Genomic DNA, 16,178 nt, shown 5'->3' on the forward strand with positions numbered 1-16,178 from the left:
AGGTGGACATGGGTGTGAAAGTGCACAACTACATGCATATTAGACAATCAGCTTAAATTATAAAGCACATTCAGTGAATGCAGCAATTGGCTGGCTGTTGGTGTTTATACAGCTACTATGCATGGCAATGACAAACCGGGTCCCTCTGTAGCAGCTCTGATGACTAATTTAAACTCAAAATGCTTCACTTATAGCTCGATTCTCTCCTATTTAATGTGCAGAGACAAGAACGCCATTTGTAGTTTGACTTCCAGATGAGTCTTATCACTGTGGCGCTTTTAAAATATTGATTTGTTTATTTGAGTGGTCCACTTCATGGCTCAACTAATGGAACAAAAACCTTAGTATGTGTAGATGCCACATTCAACCACTCCTGAAATGTCAGCACACTGTTCCATTATAGATCAGCGGCACATTGAAACAGCCTCTAATGAGGCATATATATGTGTGATTTAAACGTTCAGTCGAAGTCGACTTTTGGTCACTTTATGGATCATCATGCTCCATGCTTTTCGATCTTTTCGATCAGTTAACAGTGAATGTTAACTGATGTTAACAGCTCTTTTTATCTTTGCACTTTATTTGATTTTAATTCAATTCAAATTTATTTGTATAGCGCTTTTCACAATACATGTTTCAAAGCAGCTTTACAGAAATTGTTTGTCTACATTCCAATTTAGAGTGATGTAATTAGAGGTGATTGTCCAAGTTTTGCATTTCAGAAATATGCAAAATCACAGTTAACCAATAATGTATTCATTTAACAATGTATTGATTTAAGGCAGAAACAATTTAGCCTAGAAATCTAGACGCACCCTAGCGGCAGCAAAAATTATTTTGCCGCCATTGTGGTCTAGCAACTCTCCGTTGGCTTTCAAAGTAGAAAAACCAAACTCTGGTCAGGTTAAAGGATTAGTTCACTTTTGAAAAAAACTTTTGCTGATAATTTACTTACCCCCATGTCATCCAAGATGTCCATGTCTTTCTTTCCTCAGTCGAAAAGAAATTTAGGTTTTTGATGAAAACATTCCAGGATTTTTCTCCATATAATGGACTTCAATGGGAACCGGATGGTTCAAGTATCAAAAGACGGTTAATAACTGTTTCAGATGCAGCTTCAAATGTCTTTAAACGACACCAGACGATGAATAAGGGTCTTATCATGCGAAACGATCGGTTATTTCAAAACTTATTCCAAAAATGTAACTTTTCTAAGGACAAATGCTAGCCTTGCTCTATTCTCTGAGGCGCATTTGTAACGTCACGTATTACGTAATTACGTTCAAAAGGTCACGGGGGACGTAGCCGGAAGTACAGAATCAAAATCGTCCGACATCGCTGTTTTACCCTTTAATTCCTTTTTTGTAAACGGTGTTTGAGTTAGTTTTCACGTTCAACCTATGCGTACTTGTAAACACTCTGACTCTGTACTTCTGGCTACGTCGCCCGTGACCTTTTGAACGTAATTACGTAATACGTGACGTTGCAAACGCGCCTCATAGAATTAACACTATTAACACACTGTTATTAACACTATCTTTTGGACCTGAACCATCCGGTTCCCATTGAAGTCCATTATATGGAGAAAAATCCTGGAATGTTTTCATCAAAAACCTTAATTTCTTTTCGACTGAGGAAAGAAAGACATGGACATCTTGGATGACATGGGGGTGAGTAAATTATCAGCAAAAGTTTTTTCAAAAGTGAACTAATCCTTTAATCACATTGTATATAGAGTTGGTGGATGGGCTTAACACAATGACGGCAGAGTTGTGATGGTTCTGCGCTGTGATTTCCATAGGTGATTTCCCTGCTACTTGAAAACAAACAATGCTGCTGGCGAACAGCGGTCTTTCGAATCGGCTTTGGCCGCGACTCTGGACGACTTGCAGTTAAGAGAACGTCACTTAAGTCATTCATGAAAAAAGGAAGATGTGTTTGAATTTTGATGACCGGATATGGAAAAAGTTTAATATCAACTAGTTCCTCTGGTGGGAGAACGCATGGGGACTTGCCACAACCGTTCATTGCACTGGTTGGTTGTAGCGCTAACCTATTGCGTGCAGAGGGACATTGAAAGACGACCATTTATCCCGCCCCTCGGACTGAGGTATTCCAATTGCGAGTTCCCAGACCTAACATCTTGATGTAGGTCTGGCTTGCCAGGCTACTCGCAATTGCCAGTTCACATCACAATTCTGAGGGGGAAAAAAGTCAGAATTGTGGGATATAAAAAAAGAGAATACGACTTTTCACATTAGTGAGAACCTTTTTTTCTTCTAAATGTGTTGAAATATCCCTTTAAGGGCTCAGCTGGTGAGGAGCTATGGCTCTAGCTGTCCAGCAGTTTTCCACAATAAAGCAGTCTCTACAATAAAAAGCTGAAATCGGATCAATTTATAGAATGTAACTGGATTATTAAATGAATGTTTATCAGTAAACGCAATGACAGCGGTGTGATAGCAGCTTTCTAGCAGACATACTCTCCCACACTTGCCCCAGCACTGAAATAGATCAAAGAGAATCCAGAAAGTGTTGATTTCCTCTGAGGATGTCCTTATTTACCAGAACAGCAATGATGAGTCAGACTGGAATACCCTGCAGCTCCTTTTCATCAAAACTAAATAAAATTTGCTGCTGAGAAACCGTGAGTGAGGTTAAAGAAAAACAGGCAAGTTTTCATTGCGTTCGCCTAACCACTAAAAGTAAGATGTTCCTTTTCACCTCTTCATGTTACTAAGACCATCGTTTCAGTTCTAATAAATCGCATTTGTTCTTCACGAGGTGACCTAATAGGAGTTTTGAATCTATAAAGCAAATATCCCTCTCACTATTTGTTATATTCTCAACAATATTGGCAATTTCTTGTTTTGCCTCAGTGATGTTTTACAAAAGAGACAGAATGCCTGAATGGCTGCACGCCGTCCATTTTTATCTCTCAGGCATGTCATACATAATGAAGTATAGTAAGACTGTGTGAAATAGGATTTCTGACACTCTAAAGGAAGAATCGTTGCAGAGCAGACGTCCACAGAGCATGTCAGCTGGGGATTAGCAACTCAACGGTGGAAATGAGAACGGATTCCTCCATCTTTCCCAGTTAATTCCTACCTACCATTTATCACGGTGTCCTGACAGCGTGAGAGGACAAAAGAGAACTAAACAATCATGGAATATAAAATCCCTGGGATGATGGAATGCTGAAATTGGAATAAAATAAGAATCCTTATTCACCTAATGTAACAGTAGTCAGATAAGCTGGATCCTAAGTTTAACCACAAGAACGGATACCTTACCCCGTCTACTTAATATGTGTGCCCGTCCACAGATCTACGATAGGCCATATCCAATACAGAAAACTGTGCATCTTCTCTCAAAAGCCATTACAAGAGGACAGCAGGTGCTCTGCCCAATAAGCGAGGAAACCCTACTTCAAGGCAGAGGATCTGTAATTCATTTTTTTCCATCTCCATGAACTTATGTGATTATGATAAATTTGGTATTTTTCCTGCAAGGGGCCATTTGCAGTGAAACATTTACAAAACAAAAACAGAGTAGGCCAATGAAAGCTGGACCCAAAAACAGGCGCCCACTGCCTTTCTCATTTGCTTTTATCACTGCCGTGCCGTAACATGTCCACAGGCTATTCTTTATACCAGAGTCGAAAATAGGCGTTTTTAGATTATCCTCGATTTCATTGCATTAGTGGAGTGTTTTGATTAAGACACCTAACCTGAGGGTGCTGCTGTCCGATAATGAGGTGAAGGGAATACAAGTCAGCTGGCTAGAACAATGCAAGTAACTGGAAGAAGCCTGTCCTGACATTCTGCTCATTGTTTTCCAAGAGCCATGTGCCAAATGTCTCTTTTTGGAGCTGGAAGATGAGGAGGATTTGAATAATGAAAGCACAGTCATGACTACAAAAGAGAGCTTGTTATTTTCTGCCTCTTTGCTGGCGGTTGCTATTTGGCGAAACAAGTACTCAGCATGTAAAGAGTCAAACCTTAAATGCACTTCTCTTTAAGAATATACTTCAAAAAGAACAATCTTTGACAACTCCTGATGTCAAAAAGTAGTTAAGAGAAAGAACATTAAAAACACTAAAGAACAATCTATAAACAAAAAAAAGTATTCTCGTCACTTGGTAAACTTAAAGGAGTAGTTCACTTTTGAAAAAACTTTTGCTGATAATTTACTCACCCCCATGTCATCCAAGATGTCCATGTCTTTCTTTCTTCAGTCGAAAAAAAAATTAAGTTGATTGATGAAATTAATTGATTTTTCTCCATATAATGGACTTTAGTGGGAACCAGACGGTTCAAGTTCCAAAAGAAACTTTAAGTACAAACTGCAAACTTGTTCAAAGGGCTTTAAACAGACAATGAATAAGGGTCTTATCAAGCGAAACGATCACTAGTTTTATAAATAAATAACAAAGTTTAAGTTTTATAAGCTCAAACGCTCGCCTTGCTCTGTTCTGTAACGCACTCCTGTTCGAACTCGTTCATCAAAATGAAAAAATCTTTTCCGAGTCATTTGGTTCATTTGGCGAAAGAAACGAACAAATTGATTCGGAAAAAGATTTGTTCATTTTGTTGAACGAGTTCGAACAGGAGAGTCACGAACGTGCACCACAGAACAGAGCAAGGCAAGCGTTTGATCGAGAATTTCAGACTCAGTGTGCAAGGACCTTAATGATCAAATATAGAACGAATTTAAATTTGTCATTTTAATTCAGTCTCTTCCAATTATGCAATGAAAAATTCAGAAAATGTCTTAACATAACTAATACAAGATGCAAAATGCAAAAAATGTGTACTGTATAAAAATAACAATGTCTTAAAAGGTTTTACACTAACAGCTTGGTTAATTAAATAACTACCAGTGTTATTTAAAAAAAAAAAAAAATGTAAAAAGTAGTGATCACTGAGAACTACAGGTGGTGGGCTAAACAGAGACGTTTTCCTGTTTGAAGATTGTTATGGCCGCTGGGTCGGCGCATTCTTTGCTTTGTACACTGGATAATATGGGGATTTCCATTTCCTCCACCTTCACTTTTACTGCAATAATTGTGTATGAGAGAGACGGGGAAGCCATGTAAGAACTACATTTGAAAAAATAAATGCATTTTATATTGGAAATAAATGCTACATACTTTCGTCCTCAGGTTCAGCCTTTATTTGTAAGATGGGGGCCGCGATGGAGGATTTGCCTGCCTCTTGTTCTTGATTTGAGACGTTTGGTGCCCCCGGTGGTCGATTCATCACTGGATTCTCATTATGCTGAGTGGGCTGGGTTTTAGATGTGCATTTACTTGTGTTTTTCTTTACAAATCTTCGTTCTACAGTAATAAATACAGAATAGTAAGAGAATGAGGGAAAGATAATAAAAAGCACATCTATTCAAAGGAAATTTAACGACAGTAACCATCATGTGCTTTGTTTATCATTTAAAATTAAATATTTAATATTTATTCTTTAAAGAAGAAACTAAGAATAAATTGAAGTAAAACATACTCCTTTTCCCCATAAAAGGTTTTCCCTTTTTGCTTGTGTTCGAGGGTTCCTGGCCCTGAGGTTCTACACAAAGAGCACAATATAACATGAAAACCAAATTTTGGAGTGCGCATTTTGTTTATGAATATTGTCAAAATTACAATAATCTACCTGGTCCGATGGGTGGCTGCAGCTGGTAGCCAGTGATTTCACACCAGCCAACAGGATAAATTTCAGGGGACTGACAGTCTACCCACTGATCAAACTCAGGCCCCCAGCCATCAAAGTGGAGAAGGAGAAGCCGGCCTACGCAGCGCCTAACAGTGGCCACACACACCAGCCGGGGCTCCATGAGGTCCACTGCCTCCAGCTTCATACCCGAGGTAAAGCCGTGGCCTACATCATCCTGGGAAAGACATAAGGGAGGGAGCACAAAATAGCTTAAAACGCATTAAAGCTGCAGTCTGCAATTTTCCTCTTTGTCTTAAAGGTGCCATATGTAATAATTGAGGTAAAAATATCCCAAAAATGAGCTACACGCATCAAAAGAATGAGAAGAAATAAGTGCAATGATGTAATTAAAAAACTGACAAGTTATAGTGCTGCCAAGATATAAACCTAAATTAGCATGCTAAATTACTAGCCCCGGCCCGGCAGGTGTCGTAATACCAGTTCCGGCCATGGGAGGCGGTATGCGGCCGGGCAACGTTACCACCAGCCAAACTGCACTACACGAGCGAGTCGCGCTGGCTTGTGTGTGTACTTAAACCTGATGTCAGTCGTGTGGAAATACAGCCCATTACTACATTTCAGTTCAGGGAAGAGTTCAAAAATGATTGGTTGACATTATACATGAGGAATACATTTTGGTAAGTTGTAGCATACTGTATCTTTCAACAGTGTTCGGGTTCTTTTTCCATTAGCTAGTAGAGATGATCGGTTCACGTGCGCTAGGGATCTGTGGTGTAACATGTACAAGCGCCAAAACGGTATTTATTGTTTGAATTGCATAATAAAATTGACAGAATCTGAGAGCTTAACTAACCTGCTTGCTAAGTGTTAATTGCATGTGTCTCACGGTGAATTCGTGAGAGCTGGCAGCAGCGAATGCTGTCAGTCAAATTAATTCAAACTAACAATAAAAGTGTAATATGAACAAAACGAATACCGTAAACTTAAAATAATAGCCTGCAGGCTTTTATTTTCCCATATCGTCGAAATGCAACAGCTTGTTTTTGAGACAGGCGTCTATGAGTCATTCTTCATCATTTAGTGTTGAGATGTTGTTCATTTAGTCTCTGATCTCTAAAAATCTCCAAATGCTCCACGTGAAACTGCGGTCTTCCGACCTTTTACTATCGTGTCAAATGATTTGAATAATATGCGGAGAAAGAGAGCAAAACAGCGCTCGTTTGTGTTGTTTGAAGACGTGAGTGCGTGCGGCAGCGGCACAACACATTTTCTGGAGGTATACTGCCCCCATCTGTTATGGAATATGGAATATTTTTTGATTTTTAGTTCCAGATGGCACCTTTCAACACCCTCGACACGGCACAGCGCGGATGAATACAATGTTTGAGGAGAGTGTGAGGCTGTCAGTCACCGCACCGATGTGGATGCAGGCATTCAAAATCACAAATTATTCTTTTTGGAAATATGACCAACATTAGAAATTTCACCGTAAAATGTCATGTAAACTAGTAGGAAACATCCACATTTGTTCTGGTTCTGACATTACAGTAAATCAAGCCGATTAAATCTAACAATCACTTATAAGTTATCATATCACGCAAAACCGTGCAAATTATTCTTTGTTTTCAAATTGTTAATGTTAACAACGTCAGCACTGTATGACTACATGTAACTTATCCTATACAATATAGCTTATACTAGCCAAGACTCCTTTATGTGAACAGATGTGATGTAATTGCCACAAAGGCATGCTCCAATCTCATGCGGAAATCCAACCAGTACCACTGGAATTAAAAACATTATTACAAGCTTACCACTTTGAATCAAGCTAAGGCAAGCAGATAGTTTTGAACACTAGCTGGTTATGCATTTTCTTAAATATGTACTTTGGATAATTATTAACCCAAAAAAGCTACGGACTGCAGCTATTTAAACCCACGGATGCAGTAACACATTGTATGCGACTCAATTGTCGAAATAAATGGTTTACCGTGTTGAAAAGTCTTCGTGGAGCAGCTACAGTTCCTGTTTCTTCTAAATATTTTGTCCATGTGAAAGTGGCATGATCATAACCTGATGAGAAAGGAAACAATCTCAACAAACACTGTATGAAATTGCAAATAAAGGCTCTTTAGCTTCAATATTGATTTTTCAAATTTCAAAAAGCCCACTGATATAATCGGTTGAGCACATTACCAGGAGGTAGAGTAAGAGATATGTCGTTGCTCTCGCAATATCCAACAGGTAAAATGGCATGTGAGCTGGCATGGTAGCAGAACCAGTCAGAACCATCAGCGATCTCGACACCATCAATGCCTACCATGATGTATCCATCCAGCAACACCTAAGTGATAAAATAAGCCAGATCAGTGCAATTACTTTCAACAAGGTAATGTTCAATTTTCATTTAAAAATGTAAATAAATAGTGGCTGTATCGTACCTTACGGACTGACGCAACACAGATGTTCCCAAGGTTTAGAGGATCAATTGCTTCAAGTTTCATGCCTTCCTCAAAGAATTTATTTCCCATGTAAACGGTCCTCAACTGTTTGGATAAAGCAAGAAATTATCCGTACTAGATGATTAGAATATGAAAATGAGGATGGAGGACGCACTATGCATTTGTTCTTTTTATTTGTTCGTATTCTAATCATCCAGGCCAGCACTCTTAAAGTTTATTAATGTATACTGTACATTGTGTGAAGCCTGCTCCTATCCTCACTTACACATACTAGATGATTACATTACATAAGATTGTTAAACTAACATTAACACAAAATGTAAGTATTTTAGTTCACGGTGTACGTACTAACCTTATTAAACTGATCTGGCACACTGTTTTGAAGGACTTTATGAAATGCCGGATGGCTACCCATGTTGACATTTTTATCTGTGTCAGAAAAATCATGCATGACATCATTACAAATAACCAACTGACAAAAAGACAGAGTGGAGTTGTTTTAATATGGAAAAAACAAAAGCTATTTTATTTTACACAAATGTTTAGTTTTGTTCCACGTTTTTTTTTTTGGGGGCCTCCATACAAAAATATTTAGTTTTTTAAAAATCCCTTTTTTTTTTTTTAAATCAAGCCCCACCAAGGTTGGCACAAGTGTTGTGTGTAACGCGTTACAAAGTATTACAGTACCGGAACTATTTTTTCGGGTAAAAAGTAGTGTAAAGCACTACTACTGAAAATTTGGTAACAAAACGTAGCTCCTTTTTCAATTCGGCGAATTGAAACATTTTTTACTTTTTTTTAATTCTATTAATTTCAGTGTAATCATTCCCACGACTGACAACCATTGAACTAAAAAGGGGAAAATATGATATTATGGGAACCCTAGTTTTTTTAACATATATTTATGGAACAAATATACAAGATAACCATTATTTACATATGTACTTCCATAAACTTCCTTTCCATCCTCCCCTTAGCATTAACAAATTGAATTACAAACAAAAATGGAATAAAATCCATGGCCACAATATCTCATTTTACCCCTCCCCACATCCTATGCGAAGCTCTATATTTTTCATCTCATGTAAAGGTTTCAGACTCTTCATGTTTGTCCCGACATTGTCTATCTGTGAGTTTCTAGGCTTGACTCAATCTATAGATGCCAGTTTCTTCTCACCTGTTGCTTTGATTGAGTGCCCCACTCTTTCAGACCAGCCGACAGGGTGTACTAGAGGACTCTGCATGTGACACCAGAAATCTGAGAGCACCTCGCCTAAGGGTCCCAGTCCCCCATCCTCATACAGCAGTCTAAGTCGCCCTCCTATGACAGTATCCACCACTGCCAAACGGGTACGGCTCACATGTGAGCGATCGACCACCTCCACACGAACCCCCTGTCTGAATGGAAACCTCAAACTGTCTGCCAACTGAAACACATACAGACGGGAAAGAGAAGACAGTTATGCAGAAATTAAAGAAAATCAGATGGTGTCAATTGATTACTAATTTTCCATTGCCTTTACCTTGACATGAAAGTCAACAGGAAGTGTGTGTGCTCCAACTAGTCTCTCCGTCAGGTAGGATTTCCAGTCTTTAATATGCTGGTGGAACTCTGTAGGACAAACAAAATGGTCAAGATTTTTATGGCATTTAAAGCTAATGACTAAGGGTGTCACGATTTCGACCGAATTAAGTCACAATCTCGAACTTAGAATAAAAAAAAATTTTAAAAATGGAATCGATGCTGCCATACCCCCATGCTACATTCGGTCACGTGCCAAGCAGAAAAAAAAATGTGTGTTGAAGTGCTGCGAGTCAACCTCCTCTAAATTAGCTACAGCCAGTCAAAAGATAGCATGGCAACTGCAGATGCAGGAGACCCATCGACTCGTCTACTCTTTCATTGAAGTCGCCGGTGTGGAAGTATTTTGGATTCCCAGCGAGTTACGTTGACAATGTTCGCATTCACGTTCAACGTTCGCACTTCAAAAAAGCCACAGTTTGCAAGCTCGGCTATGTGCGTGTACCATATTCTTCCACTGGCAGCATGACTAACATGGCAGGGCATCTGCACAGGCACCACAAAAAACTTAGATCTGTTAAACCAACAACTGTTTGTTTGTTTTGTGAACTTGAATGTCTTCTATGAAGACTGCAGTTACAAAAGAGAAACTAGATGGCAGATTATTTTGCTTGTTTCCAATTGACTAAAGATATAGTTGTTATATCATTAGCACTATGTTGTTAATAAATGTTTTAAATTTGACAATGTAGTGTGGTACATTGCGAACAAAGGACAGATAATATAATGCATAAAAGTCTAGTCAAAAAATGGCATTGCAACCAGTGATTTAAATGTAAAAATCGAATCGAACCGTGACCTTGGATTTGGATTTGGAGAATCGTGACATCCCTACTAATGACTTAGTGTAAACATTCACCTTGAGGAAGGACCAGGAGCTGGTTATTCAGTGCACACCAGCCTATAGGATGAACATCAGCTGTTCCTAAGTTACACCACAGGTCATGGCTGTTATCCTCAAAGCCTTCAAGGCGCAGAAGAGCTTTATAGCCTGAGAGAAACGCATCACAACAAAATATGACAGACAGAATGAATTTATCACACAACATCCTATTAATCCCCACAATAAAAATTAATGTTTCATTAAAATAACATTTATTAAATTCCGAACTACTCTGTGAATGTGGAACTTTAAAAGCTCTTGGTTTAAATTTACCAATAATTTCCAAAACTGTCACCTGTTTCCTCTGTCACCTGTCCAGAGTCATAAGTTTATGAATCACAGTACACTATATTTTTTGTTTTTAATTAGAAAGACTATTGTGTTATTTAATGAGTATTGTTTCTTTATTGCTTTTGTATATTTATTTTCTGTTAACCAGTCTGTTTAACTCATTACATTTTATTCAGACTGCAAAAACAAAACTTAAATAAATTAAAATTAAATAACTATAAAATATAAATATTATATTCATCTTTTCAAACCGAGAACAACTTCTCATACGCAACTATTTACAAAAGGTGAAGAAATTCACAGACGCTCGAGAAGGAAACACAATGGATTAAGAGCCGGGGGTGAAAAATTTTGAACATGACGAAGATTTTCTTATTTTGTTCTTTTTTTCTTCTTCATTTAGCACAGCCCTTTAGAAGCTACAGAAGCAACTCAACATGTTTCCCAGAATACAAAATAAGTAAAATTTTTTACAAGAACAATCCCGTTCTTCAAATTTAAATAGTTTACAATATTACTTTTTTTAAAAGTCTTAATCCCAAACTTTTGAACGGTAGTGTAATTTTAAAGATAATATATTCGTATTTTAAAAGATGTAATAAAATATATAATATTGTATTCAGCAGTGATGGAGGAAATAAGATTTTATATACCGGTAAGCTGTACAACAGTGGCGATCCAGTACAAGGCTGTATGGGTGTTCAAAACCTCCACTTTTAACCCCACAAAGATGTCGTCCCATTGAGAACAGAGTGGCGCCTGTGAAATGTACAATAATGACCATTATAATAATGCAATAGGAAAAGTAATGTGAAGGAAATTTACACATCATGTAATATGTTATTACATCCACCACATTTATTTTACAGGTACATTTCAACAAGAACTTGGTGGATAAAAATCACTCACGTGTCTGAAGCAGGACACAGGGGCAGCGAGGAAGCCACTCTTCTCAAGGTAACTACCCCAGTCAAATCCAGCCAAAGTAGCTTGGAAGAAGACAGGGCAATTTAAAATTTAAAACAGCCAAAATTACAATTGTAAAGCTTACTGTTTTTTTCTTACCATTTTGTCCAAATGTTCTGCTCTTCTGATGCTGCACATTGGCCTTTGACTGTAGAGCATCAGTCTGTGATTTTAGATACAGTTTGTGTGATGACTTCCTTATGGGTGGCCTTCCCTAAATACAAAGAAAATTCAATTAATGTTTGAATGAATATGTATATAATTCTATGCCAGAAAATCCCAATTGGAGCCATGCAAGAATTGAGGATTTTTTTGGAGTTGAAATTTGACACATGAAATTGTGTGGGGTTTAAATACTGTATACTTTTCTATGTACTTGTGTTAGTTCATTAATACAGTATAAGGGTTCCTGAATCACCTGTTCCATCATTATCTGCATAAGGAAGTAATGGAATAGTCGAATAAAGTCGTTATTTATGTTTTTTTTCGCACAAAAAGTAGTCTCGTCGCTTGATAAACTTATAATTGAGCCGCTGTAGGCACATGGAATATTTAAACCTTTTCTTTAATGACTTTATGGGCCGTCAAGAGCCAGTCCCTTAGGCAGTCTATGTAGGACTGATCCAGCTCTAAGATTCAATCAAAAATATCTTTATTTGTGTTCCGAAGATGAACGAAGGTCTTACGGGGCTGGAACAGCATGGGGGTGAGTAATTAATGACTTAATTTTCATTTTTGGGTGAACTAACCCTTTAAGGACAAAAACTATTACAGAATGACATTTCTTAAGTGCATAATCTTATCTAAACTATGGATGGGAAAATGGTATTACAGAAGCATCTTAACTCCACACACAAAAAAAAAAAAACTTAAAAACTTAACTTTAGGACAACTCCAATGGTGTCCTAACTTCTGAAGTACTTGAAAGCCAACTATAAAAATGTCACAACAATAGCTCTGTCTGAGAATGGTGTCACGTTTATTTATGATACAAGCTAAAGAACAGCAATGTTTGATGGTGAAAAGACATTGTGAAAAAACCCAATGTGCTGCTCCTATGAAATAAAAGGATATTGTTATTTAACATTGTAATTATATTTCACAATATTGTATTTTTTTTTCTGTGTTTTGGATCACATAATTCAGCCTTGGTGAAAATCTTAATTATTCCAAACCTATGACCTGTAACGTTATTCAAGCTTTAGGCTTTTTCAAAGAGTCTACAAACGAAACAAAGATACTCAGATACTCACTGCACTGATGCAAACTGTTGAGGTTAAGCGGCCACTCTGGGTTTTCTTCTCATAGAGATTTTGAAGTTAGCAAATGATAAAAAAAAAAATTAATTAAAACAATACATACGGTGCACCGTTCACGTTTTCGTCCAAGTGCTTCTCCGACGGCGGCCGAACTACGTGCTGACGACGGACCCGATGAAGGTGCTGCGTGCACTGAAGGAACCGCACCAGCCTTGAGTCTCACCTGCTTCTTGCTTCGGCATCCCATTTTGAACTTCATTATATCGCTGGGATCATAATCATCCTGTCTAAAGTGAAACCTACACACTACCGCGTTTTGCGTAACAGATGCAGAAGTGAAGTCCCGTCTCTTCACCTGCACAAAACGCACCCAGGCACGGAAGACAGCACCGTCCTTTTTCTTGCTAGGAAATCTGTGGACTCGATGTCCTGTCAGGTTGGAGTTTGTGCAACCTCCACAAACACAATAATTTACCATCCCGATGATAAATTCAAATATACAATAACTACCGAAAACACACTGGACCACGACCGTTCTGAATATCAACCTACTCGGCGTGTGTGCGCGAACTGAGCAAACAAACACAGAGCCAGGCAGGAAACGACTACGACTCCCTCTCGTGACTTAAAATGACGCGCCACGCGCGCCGAACGGTTTCTCATTGGTAAAAGGAGTTTTTTTCTGGCAACCATGTTGACCAATCAGCGGTTACCATGCACGTACGCAATTTCCTTTAGACAGAGAAGACCAGAGCCGTGTAGAGAGAGAGAGGTGGTGACAACTCCACGGCTCGTGTTTTTTCTTCCTCTCCTTTGTTTTTGTTATCCCTGTTTATTTGTTTAGCCTATACATGTTTCAATATATGTGATATCTGTCAATATATGTGATATCTGTCATGTGAAGCATTCCTGTTATATACTGTATTTTGTACTTGGATTTATTTCTCAATAAAAAAAGCCTCTCAATAGTTCCCGGAAGTAGCAGCAGCGCCTCAGAAGTAGATACAGTGATGCACTTTTAAAATGGAAGACGTTTAAACAATAAGATTGTATATTTATCAGTACATCTGAATCAGATTAAATTGTGTATTAAAGCATGCGAGTTATTGCTCTCTAAAATTAGTAGTTTTATGGGAAGTTATTATCAGATAGAGATTAGACTGAGATAGGTTAGGCTATTGGATAAAAGTTAGTCACACATATGATATGGTCACACAACAAACCACCAACAGCCTATTCAAAACCCGTTCTATTAATGCAGTTCTATCCATCGTTGTGTAGCTAATTAGATGTAAACGCTTCAAAACGGGGATTTAATATAACTTTGGGGCGTGTGATAGTTCGTGGTAAAATTATAATATTCGTTTTTTTTCATTCTTAAGGCTTAGTATATGTACAACGACGAAAAAAAATCAATTAATTTGAACTATTAATTTTAGAATGCATATTTGAGCAAGCTAAACCATTTGGGTGGAGTTTCTTTAGCCATTGTGGTTCTGTTGACTATTCCAGTCTATATTATGTTTCAGCTCAGCTGATTTATGGATTGATGGGAGAGGGAAGTTTATAAGTAAGGTTAAAGCAAGCCATTAAAAAAAATCATACCAGGATAAATGAGGAATCACACTAAATACTAAAACTGTATTATAATAACTGTATTATACTACTATAATGTAATATTTTTTCTTGTTTTGTCTCCTTTCTCTCTCTTTCAAGACAAGAAGCACAAAAGGGATTCCTGAAGACTCCCTGCACTGATGCTGTACACACACCCCTTCTGTTTCAGCTCCTTGGATTTTGCAAGCCTTTCCTTGCTCCTTATTTTGAATAACCCTTTAATTAACATGAATCTTCCCAGCGTTGATTTTTGTGAAAAAGTGCAGATACACCAATTTATGATTGATTAGCGCACTATTATGCATAAAATCTTCAGTTCTATCTATAATTGCTCCTGCTGACTTGAGCATATTTCCTTATCTCCATCACTGGGTAAACTTTACTATTCATTCAGCATTCATACATTCCTCATGCAGCACTGCAAACCATAGTGGACACTACAAGAACAACAGACATGCAGTTTAGACATTTATAAATCTGTTGCGCTAAATCAGTGCAAAATTCTAAATATAGGTCATTGGCAAACTTTTAAAAAAAATTTCTTTTCAAAACTGATGTAATGCATATTTTTTAGTCACGAACAATGTATTAAAATAAGTTTCAGTTGTTAACATTTTAAAGTGTTTACATTCATTTTTTGACTGTTTTAATCAGGTGATACAACCAAATAGTTGAATACTGTACATGACATGACCTAATGCCATGCTCTACTGTTTCTGCTTGAGGAACACAACAGGACACATCACTAGAAACATTCAGATCTAATCTGATTTTAGGACCTCCAGAGGCTTAAAGTATTGAGCATTACATTTAAAAGTGCTGCAGAAAGGGCTTTCACAGTCTAGAATAGATAAACTGATGTTTGGGAAGGAAAAGTAGGGCCTCGGGGCATTTTCATTAGGCCTCCTTACAGCTCCAGCTAGCCCAGACATGGGTGGGTACCTCTTCCATGTCCTTACACATCCAGTTGGGCTTATGGACACAGTTAATGTGACACCTTCAGGGAGTTCTGGAAGTGTGGTGAGTAAAAGATGAAGGTGGAAGCAGGAACGGCCTGATGCAACCAGTCACTGTATACGCTGACGGCAGTGTTGCTCTCGAGGTAGTGCCAGCACTGCAGAGTGGTGATTCAAAATGTGCTAATAGCTTGACGGAGGCCCGGAGAGAAGTTGAATCTTGTTACACCCATACTCACACTGTGCTCATTATCACCCATAACACCAGAGGAGCAGCAACAAAATGAGGGAGGTTACACGTGCACCTCCTGTAATAAGCTGATTTGTAAACGTTCATTTTATATAAGGTGTCATGCAATCTGTGAGTGTTATTTGTTCTTTATGCACTCAAATGTAATACACCTTGAATGCAATGTACTGTAAAAGCTTTGGAATAAAACCATCTGCCAAATATGCTCTGCTGCATGTTTCCTTT

The 16,178-nt window shown here is 38.0% G+C and overlaps 1 protein-coding gene across 1 annotated transcript; it reads right to left on the bottom strand.

Moving 5' to 3' along the window:
* Positions 1–4,596: 4,596 nt before the first annotated feature.
* On the bottom strand, positions 4,597–14,661 carry LOC120493448 (lethal(3)malignant brain tumor-like protein 2). Its single transcript, XM_039692051.2, has 15 exons — positions 13,234–14,661; positions 11,971–12,085; positions 11,815–11,894; positions 11,559–11,664; positions 10,591–10,722; positions 9,673–9,761; positions 9,327–9,576; positions 8,502–8,578; positions 8,129–8,233; positions 7,884–8,031; positions 7,678–7,760; positions 5,667–5,901; positions 5,517–5,579; positions 5,156–5,341; positions 4,597–5,060 (listed from the first exon to the last, which is right to left on the bottom strand). The coding sequence occupies exons 1-15, from the start codon at positions 13,606–13,608 to the stop codon at positions 4,948–4,950; spliced, it is 2,157 nt and encodes a 718-aa protein (XP_039547985.1). The 5' UTR covers positions 13,609–14,661; the 3' UTR covers positions 4,597–4,947.
* Between the last annotated feature and the right edge of the window lie 1,517 nt (positions 14,662–16,178).

This window comes from Pimephales promelas, chromosome 13 (genome assembly GCF_988280905.1).
Source record: "Pimephales promelas chromosome 13, fPimPro1.hap1.1, whole genome shotgun sequence".
NCBI classification, from domain to species: Eukaryota; Metazoa; Chordata; class Actinopteri; order Cypriniformes; family Leuciscidae; genus Pimephales; species Pimephales promelas.